At 33.7% G+C, this 13,016-nt stretch overlaps 1 protein-coding gene across 1 annotated transcript; it reads left to right on the top strand.

Annotated features, from left to right (window-relative positions):
* The first annotated feature begins 2,472 nt into the window (after nucleotides 1–2,472).
* Nucleotides 2,473–4,992, top strand: LOC111890456 (uncharacterized). Its single transcript, XM_023886576.2, has 7 exons — nucleotides 2,473–2,710; nucleotides 2,809–2,938; nucleotides 3,104–3,261; nucleotides 3,377–3,449; nucleotides 3,660–3,851; nucleotides 3,935–4,028; nucleotides 4,167–4,992. Exons 2-7 carry the CDS (start codon nucleotides 2,813–2,815, stop codon nucleotides 4,820–4,822), a joined length of 1,299 nt encoding a protein of 432 aa, XP_023742344.1. The 5' UTR covers nucleotides 2,473–2,710; nucleotides 2,809–2,812; the 3' UTR covers nucleotides 4,823–4,992.
* The last annotated feature ends 8,024 nt before the right edge of the window (nucleotides 4,993–13,016 follow it).

Below are 13,016 nucleotides of genomic sequence, written 5' to 3'. Positions count from 1 at the left end.
ATATATATATATATATATATATATATGAGCTATTAGTTTGTGACAAGTTGAAAATATATTTTATATAATTAAGATTTTTAATATTGATTTTGAAACTACGCTATTTTGTCATTATGGTTAAATAAAATGTAGTTCTATTTATCTGTTTAGTATGACATCGTACTTTCATTTCATATTGTTATTTCATTCATTTTATTATTGCATTGTAGTTTGAATATTATCTTTGGAAAATTTTTAGACAAAGTCATATATTTTTTAACCAGAAAATTTCAATTATTTAACATTTTGTCCAAAGTAGCGAGAAAGTCTATTTCTTTATTTTAACAGGAAATGAAAGATTATGTGATTTTTCTAAAATAATAAAACTTTTTTGTTTGAAAAAAAAAACTTTTGAGACTTCATAAAAAAAATTACCCAAAATAATGAGACTTTTATGTATACTACACAAGGTTCTAAAAGGCGTGAGGCGTGGCGTGGCGTGGCGGCAAGGCCAAGCCTCAAACTTAACGGGTTATGACGAGCCATGACGTTTTTTAAGGCGTGATATAAGGCCGCGATTTTGTATTAATTTATAATTATATTACCGCATAAATATAAATTTATATCAAATATACCTAGTTTTTAGAAGTGTTATATCAACAACTAATAACAAAAAGTTAATAAAAAACACAATAGTTGTATGTCCGATTAGAAAAGGTATAAAAAAGAGAAAAAACGTGTCTCAAATGAAAAAACACGTGCCATAACACGCCATAACGCGCCATGGCACGCAATATCACGCCTTGTCACGCGTCACGCCTAACAGCAACGTTATGAAGCTTTTCGTAACGATAACGTCGCGCCTCACGCCATGGCGCGCCTTGGCGCCCGCCATGGTGCGCTTTTTAAAACACTGATACTACATAAAATATGTACTTTGAAATAGCAATGTGATATACATATTAACCTAACTTAAGTGGTATGACATTCAAATTAGTTAGGCTAATAGATGTTAATATCCGTAACCAAATATTAATGAACCTAATGTCATTTAAAGTACTTAGGATAATCAATTATTAGTTGTTGGTATTTCACATTTGAAAATACTTGTTCATGAAATTAATGCTATAAGAAATGGTTTTCATAAGATCACAATCTATACTAATAAAAGAATAGCTCTTTTGTCATGTGTCACTATGTTAGGCATTGTAATTAATATCATGACACTTGTCAATCTATTGACCCTTGTAATTAATATCATAATACTTGTCAATCTATTAAATCTTAATTTCAAATTTCAAAATTTAAATCACATTTTAATTACATTAAATTAATAATATTAGAATAAAAATAAAATAAAATTTATACAAATTATAATAAAATAAAATTTATTCAAATTATAAGATTGTATATTTGACGTATTTATTTGAATTAACGATTATAATTTTATATATAATTAAAAAAAATATCTTTTAATTAATAAGTTATTTAAAGTTATTAATTAATAGTTTTGAGTTTTTACAAAATTTAATTAATTTTCTAACCATGGTTCCCACGGGTTATAAACTAGTTAAATTATATAAAGAGGGATGCTATAAATTTTTTTTTAAGTATTTCTTAAAACGTTTTTTGTAAAGTAGGTTGTTAAACTGTTTTCATAAAGTATGGATGCTCTGTAAAACGACTAAGTTGATGTTTATTTTTTTTTATATTAAATATCTAGAGGTTTATTTATAAACCACTATCTAAAATTTTGAATATTACAAAAACAAGTATGATTTTGAATTTGTTCGACTTAACCGATTCAGTGATTTTTAATGATCTAACATTAAAACTTTGATTTTTTATTGAAATCATATTTAACCAAAAAATAAATAAATAATCTTCGAATTGACCGCTTCTCTCTCATCATCTATCTTGACTCGACACACTCTATATTTAGGCATTTCCCCAATTTAGCTGAACTAGATGATTTCATTATTTCTTTCCCCTATACAAATTACATGTTTTACTAATTTACGTCTCTTAATATTTGCACCCGTCGTTTGACGTGGGTAAACGGCTAGTATATATATATATATATATATATATATATATATATATATATATATATATATATATATATATATATATATATATATATATAGAGAGAGAGAGAGAGAGAGAGACAAAACAATTGAAAATATATGAAAAAGATATTTGATAAAGTGAAATTATTAAGTATACATATTGAATGGTGTAATATCAACTTTATTGAATGGTCTCATATCAACTTTTATCACTGTTACTTTAAAAATATTAATAGGATATATAATTGTCTTAATTTATTAATAATATCTGTATAATATAAAAATAAAAAACTAATAGGTAGGGAAAAGTTTTGTCGGTAGAACGGTATATAATAATAATAAAAAGACCTTACAGGTAGGGAAATTTTATGTCGATAGGGGAGTATACGAATATATAATGCCAAATTGCTTTTTGTTTTAGTAAAGCATGAGATATGTGGCCGAGGGTGAAGAGCAAAATATATGAAAGTTCACAAAAATTGATGGAACTTAAAAGAAAAGATGCTGAACGTTTTAATCGCAAAGGTCATTTCCGACCCAACATTGTTGGAAAGATTAATCTTTATTAGAATTTAACATCATTTCCGGCTTTTCATCCTCGATCAGCGATAGCATATGTTATCTAAATACGATCAGTCATTTTCCTAAATCTGTTCTGAAAGGTATGATTTTGCTCTGTTGTAATCAGTGGCAATTAATTCTTTAATCACACTTGCTCATATCTATACGAATCCTACTTCACTAGCTATTTTTGTTTCAGCAACATGAATAAAGGAACATCCACTGCTACAAAATGGTTATGTGAAACTCCAATCCATTCTGATGTAGAAGCCAAGCTTCGGGACCTTTTGGTTGAATTAGGGAATGCTGATAAAATACTTGGAATCCAGGTGCATACCACTCCCTCCTCCAATATAATTCGTTTAGCATATTGCTTTTACTTAGTTTTGGTGTGCATTAGTGTTTGTTTTACCTGTCAACTGTAGCACAAAAGCGCTTGAATTATACGTTTTGTGATTGTATTTTACAAAAACTTTGATTATAATGTTTGTTAGGTTTGTGCATACAAAGATGGGAAAGTGATCATTGATACTGCAGCTGGACTCATGGGAGCAGATGATCCTCGTCCAGTTCAGCTTGATACCTTATTCCCTGTTTTCTCTGCAACTAAGGGCGTCACCGCAGGAATGATACATTGGCTGGCTGATAAGGGGTATTTTCATCAATTCGATATTTAATTTTAACACTCATAAGGGGAGCTATAGCCAATATATGGTATCATATTATGGAATGGAAGGAAATAAACATAATATGCATTTTCATTGTAGGATACTGAAACTTGATGATAATGTCGCAAACTTTTGGCCAGAGTTTGCTGTAAATGGAAAAGATCAGATAAAGGTGGGGAATTGGTTCTTATGTAGCCACCTAGCAAATATTGTTTATCCTAACCCTAATTATCAAACATATACAATAAATCTTAGTTTAAGAGCAAAAACATCTAGGACAGTTAGTTTATTTGGTTACATTCCATTCTACATTTTATCTATAATTTCTAATTATACATTCGAATAAAAGAGTGACATCGATCACTTTTCCTTTCTACTGTAGGTTCATCATATACTTAATCATACATCCGGCCTACACAATGCTCTTGCTGACATTATTGGGGATCACGTGTCATTGTGCAATTGGAAGGAGTGTGTAAAACGCATTGCAATGGCTTCACCTGAGACAGAACCTGGTTGTGAACAGATATATCATTATATGTCGTATGGCTGGTTATGTGGTGGTATCATTGAGGTACCTTTACATGCATCTTCTATTAAGAAATTTTCATATACTTCTCTATTTTCATTGATGTATACATTTTTGAAAACGTGCAGCATGCATCTGGGAAGAAGTTCAAGGATGTTCTTGAAGAAGCTTTTGTACGCCCACTTAATCTGGAGGGCGAGCTTTATATTGGGATTCCTCCTGGTAAGATTGACAAAAATGTTCACAAATTCTACCTTTTTCTACTCTAGTCACATAACTAGCATTTATAAAGATTAAACAAGTATTATGTATTATTTGTTTGATAGTTGATAAGAAATTTCATTGTTATACACAATTAAGGCGTGGAATCTCGTCTTGTAACTTCTGCATTCGATACAAGTGAATTTCATACGCCGCCTCCTCCTCCTCCTACCGATGCATCCTCTGTTGATAAACAACCGTATGGCGCCATGCCTGCCACCCTTGGGCCGTCGGTGCTTCCCTCTCTGGTTAATCTAACCAACATGCTTGATTTCCGCCGTGCCCTACAACCTGCTGGCAATGGAAACTTCTCGGCCCGTGCTTTGGCCCGCTACTATGCCGCCCTTGTGGACGGCGGCACCACCCCTTCACCCCATTCCTCAACCACCAACAGCCATACAACCACCGTGACTAAAATCTTTAAAAACCCGAAATCGAAAATTCATGACGCGTTCCTGGCAACCGGAGATTTTAAGGATTTTGCCTTACCGGATGGGACATTTGGGCTCGGGTTTAAGAGGATTAAATCAGCCGAGGGTTTGGTGATCGGGTTTGGTCATGCGGGTTTAGGTGGTTCGACAGGATATGGTGACATAGACAATCGGTTTTCTATTTCTGTGATGATAAACAAGATGTCTTTCAAGGGTTTAGCCACCGCGGAGGTAATACGGTTTGTTTGCTCGGAACTTGATCTTCCCGTACCAGAAGATTATACGAGATCTAGGGAGTTTGTTAAGAAACCGTTGATCAATTAAAGAGGGTTTGATCGACACATGCTCATATATGTACTCGAACAATATTATATGAGAGTTTAACGTTTGTTGTGTAAACGGCTATCTCCTCCCCATTTGTGTATTAAAGCTATGTGGTAGCTTGTGACGCAGGATAACCATTGTATTAAATAAGAGAATTGTTATTTATGTTATATGTTAGGTTTATTTGAGTCCATTTAATTTTGTAAGAGTGTGAGAATAAGTATTTTTAAAATGCAAAATAAAAAGAAAAACCTGAAAATTCTTTTTTGACAAAACTTCAAAAATGGTCCGTATGGTTTTCGAAAATATCAAGTTTAGTCCCTAAGTTCAAAAAACCTCACGAATCGTCCCTGTGGTTTCAAAACTTTTAACATTTGGTCCTTCCGGCTAACTCCGTTACCATTTAGCCGTTAAGTCAAGGGTAATTTTGTCATTTCACTACATATGGACCATTTATGAGGTTTTTAATTACTTTTTAAAAAAAATAAATAAATATATAATATTTAATATGCAAGGGGTCCCTCTCTCTCTAATGTCAAAGGGTCTCTCTCTCTCTTTCTCTCTCTCTCTCTCTCTCTCTCTCTATATATATATATATATATATATATATATATATATATATATATATATATATGTGTGTGTGTGTGTGTGTGTGTGTGTGTGTGTATGTGTGTGAAGATTTTATGTATTGATCCACATAAAAAGATCGTGTTTATAAAAAGGGTGTTCATAGGTTATGCATGGTTGATTTCATGGGTTTTGAGTAAAGGGTGTCAAATTAAATGGGAAAGCTTCAAAACAATCTGGGATCGATTGTTCTAGACCATCACCCCACCAACGCTGGAGTTGGTGGTGGGAATTTGAAGTTTTGGTCGTCATGTCGTTGTAGAATCTGTTATGTCTCTGGTGATGGAGAAGCCGAAGGAGGAGAGTAAGAGATTTGAATGCAGATCTGATGTGATTAAGAGTTATAACAACTGTAAGAGTTAGAAGTCTGACAAGCTTTCAGAGTTGTTGTGGATGTCAGAGTTGTAGGAGGAGGAGGAGGAAGCGGTGAAGAAGAAGGTGGGTGAGTTAAAGCGGGTAGTGATGGGGTTACAGTGCAGAAGAGATTTCAACTATGAAGAGCTTAAGCCTAACCCAATTATTTACAAAATAGAAGCATTTATGCATTTCTCTTATTAAAAAAGCTTGTTTGTTAATCTCCTCAATTTCATATCTTCATCCTTGCATATTCCCATGTTATCTTGTTATCTACTGGATTTCATATACTAAGGTATGGATGAATCGTTTTGCATTAATTAATTATAAATTATCAGACGAGCTATGCACATAAAGTGTTCGATAAAATGACAGAACAAAAACATTGACCTGTTCCACCAGCTTTTCCTTTGTTATATCCAAATTCATTCCACACCAATGTTACACTTGACACTAAACCAGTCTATAATGTTGATCTAGGAATTATAACCATTATACTTAGGAAAGGAGAAAAGAACGACCATAGTGTTCATCACCTATCGAATATGTATTCATATTAAAAAGGCCTCATGGAAATCTGTTTCAGATCAAGTAAAATAATGGAATCTGGCAGCTATTTAAAGAAAAGGGTGGAAGAATGGTGATGACAGTAGGAAGTAGGAACGGTGGAGAGAGAGAGAGAGAGAGAGAGAGAGAGAGAGAGGAAGGGAGGGTAGGACCCCTTGCATATTAAATATTAAATATTTATTTATTTTTTTAAAAAAAGTAATTAAAAACCTCATAAATGATCCCTGTGTAGTGAAATGACAAAATTGCCCCTAACTTAACGGCTAAATGGTAACGGAGTTAGCCGGAATGACCATATGTTCAAAGTTTTGAAACCACAGGGACGATCCGTGAGGTTTTTTGAACTTAGGGACTAAACTTGATATTTTCGAAAACCACATGAACCATTTTTGAAGTTTTGTCTTCTTTTTTTAATTATTATTTTCGTCGCTTTAATTACCTAAATAACATAAAAAAAAAAATAAAAAAAATAAATAAATTACCATTTTTTTTAAAATACGTGAAATATTTTAATAGGATATTACACTGTAAATATTCTAATGTGATTTTTAGAACGTTAGAATATTCTACTAGATTGTCATATATGTAAAATATCATAATATTCTATTAGAATATGCAATGTTGTAAAACTCGCCGAATTGGCCGATTACTCCTCTGAGTACTCGATACTCCCCCCCTTGTCGAGGCGAGTTACATAAACACGAGTAGTTCCCGATCGCCCCCTTACGAACTGAGTAGTGTTGTGAAATTCGGTCAACTCGGTGATTAATATGTATAATATACTTAATGATTTATTATTTAACACACACATGTGATTATTACTACATATATATCTTAAATTTTCAGTAATTATTCACAAAGTGAGACCATTATGTGTTTTTCATTTTTTGTGTATTCACATGTATCTAATTTTGTTATATATTTCAATCAACTTATGATTTTATCTTATGATTTGGACATATATAATTTCCCTAAAAATATTTCTACACAAAATTTCAAATCCGAGTACTCCCTGAGTACTCCCGAGTACTCGCTACTTGGTAGTCGGCCGAACAGGTACCGAGTAACGAGCTCTACAACCTTGAGAATATGTAGAAAAAAGAATGTATTTATTATTATTATTTTTTTTTTTTTGTAGTTTTTTAGTTTTGTTTTTTTGGAAAATATAAATGACGAAAATAATATTTGAAAAAAAATTTGAAAATTTTCAATTATTTTGTATTTTAAAAATATATTTTTTTTCTACAAAATTAGTGGCTAGGATTGCGTCTCACGGTCTAACAAAATTAAGCCGTCTCACATGAACCTAACCCTATATATTCGAAATTTAATTACTTAATGGTTGGAAGCGTTCCTCCGTTGGGTTTAGAAGACAAAACCATTTAGATAAGAGGGAACAAGTCCAATTAATCTTACAATATCATGCAAAAAGTCGCTAGAAGCTATTGGTGCACATTTACCGGTGTTAAACTACTAATGAGTGTAGACTATAAAACCACGTGGTTTGCTATTTAAATGAATCACTGTTTCATTTTTTATTTTATTTTCTTCATTTATTTTCTTTATTTAATTTTATGTTGTATTAACCTATCTCTTGTTGGGTTATATCTTAAGTAAATTGTGCATTTGGATCTTGGGCTACTAAAATATAAAATGCCAACTTTGGAAATATAATGTATTATGGAAGTTATTTATTAAAAACAAATAAGTAGGGCAACATACGCTGCAACCAATAATCAAATGACACGTGTCCATTTCTTTATTCACAAGTAATGTATTGTGGAAGTCATTTATGTAGTTACCCTAAAGTGATGTATTGTCATGTTTTCATTGATTCACATATGTGTTGCCCTAATCATTCATTTTCCATATAACCCTTCCATATATATATATATATATATATATATATATATATATATATATATATATATATATATATATATACGTAACGACTCGTCTCTGGTACGATGATTCCATAGTATTTAATTAGAAGTTTGCAAGAGGGACTCGACGAGTTCATAGCCTGACTCGCCGAGTAGGGACGGGATTTCGAGCACGTGTTAGTCGGCGACTCGGCGAGTCCATATTCGGGACTCGGCGAGTCTGCCTGCCTGGAAGAAACCCTAAATCCTCGGGTTGCTCACTATTTAAACCACCTTATAGCCCCCAATCTCGCCTCCTTCACCCTCAGAGAGCTGTGAGAAAACCCTAATCCATCCTTGAGTGATCTAAGTGTTCTTGTGTGAAATTTTAAAGGCTTGAAGAAGAAGAAGAAGAAAGGAGCAAGGAGAAGAGGTGTAGAGCAAAGATCCAAGGGAAAATCAGAGTTCATTGAGGTATTCTTTGGATTTCCTCCCCTTTTATGCTTTAAACCTCCATTAGAAATCTTCTAGAACTAGTTTGATGCCTTTCTCAAGCCTTATGAATGTATGGATGCCCTAATAGGTCGAGATATCCTGAGATCTGTTCATTTAGGGGTTGTAGAGCCCGGATCTATTGCCTTTTTGAAGATACTTTGCATGAAAACCCTAGATCTAGCCTTTATTATGCTTTTTGAGCCATTTTATCTTCATGGACGCATATGGGCACGTAAAGATAGAATCTTTACGTGCTAATCGAGTTAAGGGAGTCCAGATCTATAAGTTTTATACACTGGATTCAAGCAGAATCGAGTTTAGAGTTGCTACATGCAAGCGACTCGGCGAGTCGGAAGAACGACTCAGCGAGTCGAGTCGCGAGTCCCCGATTTTCCCTTTTTGAGTGATGCCGAGTGGGACCAGTGAGTGGTAGAGTGGACTCAGCGAGTTTGAGGTCAGACTCAGTAATGGAGGGACTCGGCGAGTTGTTCATACAACTCGGCGAGTCCAAGGCAATCTTCTTAGCTCGAAGAACAACTCGTCGAGTTGTTCATATGACTCGGCGAGTCGGATGCAGATTGCCTGAAGTTTTAGATTCGAAAGGGAACTCGTCGAGTTGATGCCATACTCGACGAGTAGCAGCGAGTAGGGTTGAGAAGTGAGAATAGGGACTCGGCGAGTTGGCGGCCCAACTCGGCGAGTCAGGTCAACTGTGGGTTGACTTTGACCAGGAGAGTTGACTTTGACCAGGAGAATTGACTTTGACCAAGGGTAAAAGAGTCATTTTACCCTAGTGCAATGATTAGCATTTGATTGAGTGTGTTATGGATTTGTAGCCGGGGAGATACCGGAGCAGCAGCAGTTAGCTTCCAGAGCCATACACACAACAGCCAGTTCACGAGGTGAGTTTCCTTCCAGTAGGAACGGGTCTAAGGCCACAATGCCGGCCCGTTCAGTTAGCAGTAGTTTCTGGACTTCGGTACATTGCAGTAGTTAGTATGTTTGACGCCTCCGTGGCTCAGACAGGATTTATGTGTTTATGCTAGTTGATATGTTATGCTATGTTGTGTTCAGTAAGTCCGGACTTCGGTCCGATGCAGGGGACGGGGTCCCAGTCAGCTTCGGGTTTCGATCCGATGTAGGGGACGGGGTCCCAGTCAGCTTCGGGTTTCGATCCGATGTAGGGGACGGGGTCCCAGCCAGTCAGCTTCGGACTTCGGTCCGATGAAGGGGACGGGGTCCCAGTCAGTCAGTCCGGACTTCGGTCCGATGTAGGGGACGGGGTCCAAGATAGTTAGTCCGGACTTCGGTCCGATGCAGGGGACGGGGTCCCAGTCAGAGGGCAAGGCCCAGTATGTGCTTTATATGTATTGTATGGTATGTGGTAGTTTGGGGGAGCTCACTAAGCTTCGTGCTTACAGTTTCAGTTTTGGTTTCAGGTACTTCCGCAAGCAAAAGGAAGAGCTCGGGATGATGGCATCGCACACACCACAGCTTCAGTTTTTATCCTGGGAGTTGATTCAGTTTCTTGATTATGATTTGTTACAGTTATGATACAGTATTCCTCACAGTATTTTTACTATGGTTTGAGATACATAGTGTGTGGTTTTATTATATAACACTCAGATTTATGGTTTTTGGTGATATTGAAAATGAAATTTTTGGGTCGTTTCAATATATATATATATATATATATATATATATATATATATATATATATATATATTCCTATTCTAATAAATGAATAGTTTTAATCTCTTTTTGTTATGTGTCACTCTAATACAGCTCCTTATTAATATTATATCATGTGTCGTGTAGATATATTAGGCAACTTATTTCAAAATTCAAATTTGCAGTCTCTAATTATATGTTAAATTTGAAGTATTAATAACTTTAAAGTTTGATATATCTATTAATTAATAATTTATTTAAAATAACTGATTAATAATTATAAATTTTTATTATGAAAGTTTAACTAATTTTATAACCTGTGGTTCCCACGGGTTATAAACTAGTGTGTGTGTGTGTGTGTGTGTGTGTGTGTATATATATATATATATATATATATATATATATATATATATATAGAGAGAGAGAGAGAGAGAGAGAGCTAGGTTCAAATGTTTTTAGCAAGTATTGTGTGCATGTATGCACCAATGAGAATTGAGGATATAATAAATCATTAAATAAAACATATAAGGGTATTATAGTAATCTTGTATATTTAATTATGGTAATTCATTAACTTTCTAAAACCTACGTTTTCTCCCCTGTTTATATTCAACCGATAGGCCGCAAAAATCCGTCAGAGATGGTTTCGATCAAAGGAGGGAAGCCTCTTCCCTTTCTTCTGTGTATAAGCAGAAGATCGATGTTGTTCCAAGTTTTTTTTTCTGCATCCATCGATCCCAACCATTGCAGTCAACCTTTATATTCCTGGCCTTCTAGAAGAATTACTTAGTGTCCATCCACATCGGTGGACCTCGTACTGCTTCCATTACTTCAAATCGATGTTTGATGAGTCGTTATTCCAATCGATTGCACCAATATAGAGGAGTCGAGAGAGGAAGATGTAGTGGATTCGAGACAGAAACATGCAGTCATCGTTTCAATTCACGCCCTAACTTTATTCTTCATGTATGGCGCCCTAATTTCTGTTCAATTTTAGGTGGAATGGAACACTATTGATCTTGTTATTCTTGAATTGTTTGTTTTCTAATATGTTTTAAAGGTGTTTAATTTCATCTTCTTTTGAACATTTTCCATTAGATTCGTCGTAGATTTTGGGGAAGGAGATGAGTTGTTTTTATCGGTTTGATTGTTGCTGATTTATTAGGTGCAATCTATGTATTCAGATAAAGATGGATTTGGTAAGGAGTTGTAAGGTATTGTTTCAATTATGTATATTCCTAATGGCTGTTTAGGTTTTTGTGGTTTCAATGTCAATGGGTGTTCTCTGTGTTTGTTCCTGTTGTTTTACAATCTGTGTTTACTTTGTAGATGGTGAAGATTATGGATTTATACATACAGTTCCTGCGGCCTTTAGTTTATCTTGACACATAATTACCCTTTCGTCCCCAGAAAGCTGCAGCTCCCAGGGGCAACTGAGTTGGCATCAAAACGATGTGTTACTACACCTTCTCAAGGTAACGACTGACTCCATTCCATTCACATTCTCTCTCTCTCTCTCTCTCTCTCTCTCTCTCTCTTAAATATTTTAGTTAATTGAATAATACTTAAAGGTTTGCAAACTTTGGCTTTAAATGTTTTCAAACTTTATAATTTTTGATTTTCACCTATAGTAATATAACTTGTTTGCTTTACCAAATGAATGTTCACCTAAAAATTCTTTCAGAATGAGGGCAATATTCTTTTAGAATAAAGAGGGCTTTAGTTTGAAGAAGGCTATTATTCTTTCAGAATGAAGAAGGTAAAGAATATTCAAAACCATTATGCAAGAATAGTTTATTCTATAAGAATTTTTATTGTTGTATTCTATTTGAATGCATTGAATTGTTTAATTTTTGAAACTTGATTATCTTTTCTTTGTGGATTCAGGTTTTAAAGTGGCTAACATTGATGTGGAGAAGGAAGAAAACATATAGAACAAGAGTGTATTAAACCAGAATGTGTTATGCTACAATGTATAAAGTGTTGCTTAAAAATAATATTCTTTCAGAATAGATTAGTGTTTTTGTTAGATTTTGATGTTTTTTTTTATTTTTTTTTCAGAATGTTGTTATTATTCAATGAATCACAATCATACAATGTAATTATTTGTTATATTATTTAGTTCAAGAATTGATTTGTGTATTCTTTCAGAATGTATTTACTAGTTTATGTTTGACATTCTATCATTCTGACAGAATAAGATCGAAAAATATATTTACTAGTTTATGGTTGGCATTCTATCATTCTAACAGAATAAAATTGGATTTTTAAATTTGAATTAATTTAAAATATTCAGATTTTTAATAAATAAAGAAATTAATTATCCCTAAAAATCCAAAAATTTCCTTTTTTTAATATAGGTTAATTGACTAAAATGTCCTTATGCTGAAATTTGTGTGATTATATGGTACATGTAATCATATTCTACTATCATAGACCCTCAAATCATGACCTTTGATTATATTTCATCCGATGGTCCAGATCTGTGCATTCGGGCACACAATAGTTAGTAAAAACAAAATAACCTAACCCTATATATATATATATATATATATATATATATATATATATATATATATATATATATATATATATATATATGAGTTAGGTTTATATATA

The sequence above is a fragment of the Lactuca sativa genome, chromosome 5 (assembly GCF_002870075.4).
Source record: "Lactuca sativa cultivar Salinas chromosome 5, Lsat_Salinas_v11, whole genome shotgun sequence".
In the NCBI taxonomy this organism is placed as follows: domain Eukaryota; kingdom Viridiplantae; phylum Streptophyta; class Magnoliopsida; order Asterales; family Asteraceae; genus Lactuca; species Lactuca sativa.
The sequence above is the reverse complement of the archived record's forward strand: the minus strand, read 5'-3'. Positions and strand labels throughout refer to the sequence as shown.

What these genes read in the sequence shown, in the direction of transcription:
- LOC111890456 (XM_023886576.2), top strand. Translation starts at nt 2,813, where the DNA reads ATGAATAAAGGAACATCCACTGCTACAAAATGGTTATGTGAAACTCCA. An exon ending in CATTGGCTGGCTGATAAGGG is followed by an intron (nt 3,262 to 3,376) that starts GTATTTTCATCA and finishes TTTTCATTGTAG; the next exon opens with GATACTGAAACTTGATGATA. An exon ending in ATGGAAAAGATCAGATAAAG is followed by an intron (nt 3,450 to 3,659) that starts GTGGGGAATTGG and finishes TTTCTACTGTAG; the next exon opens with GTTCATCATATACTTAATCA.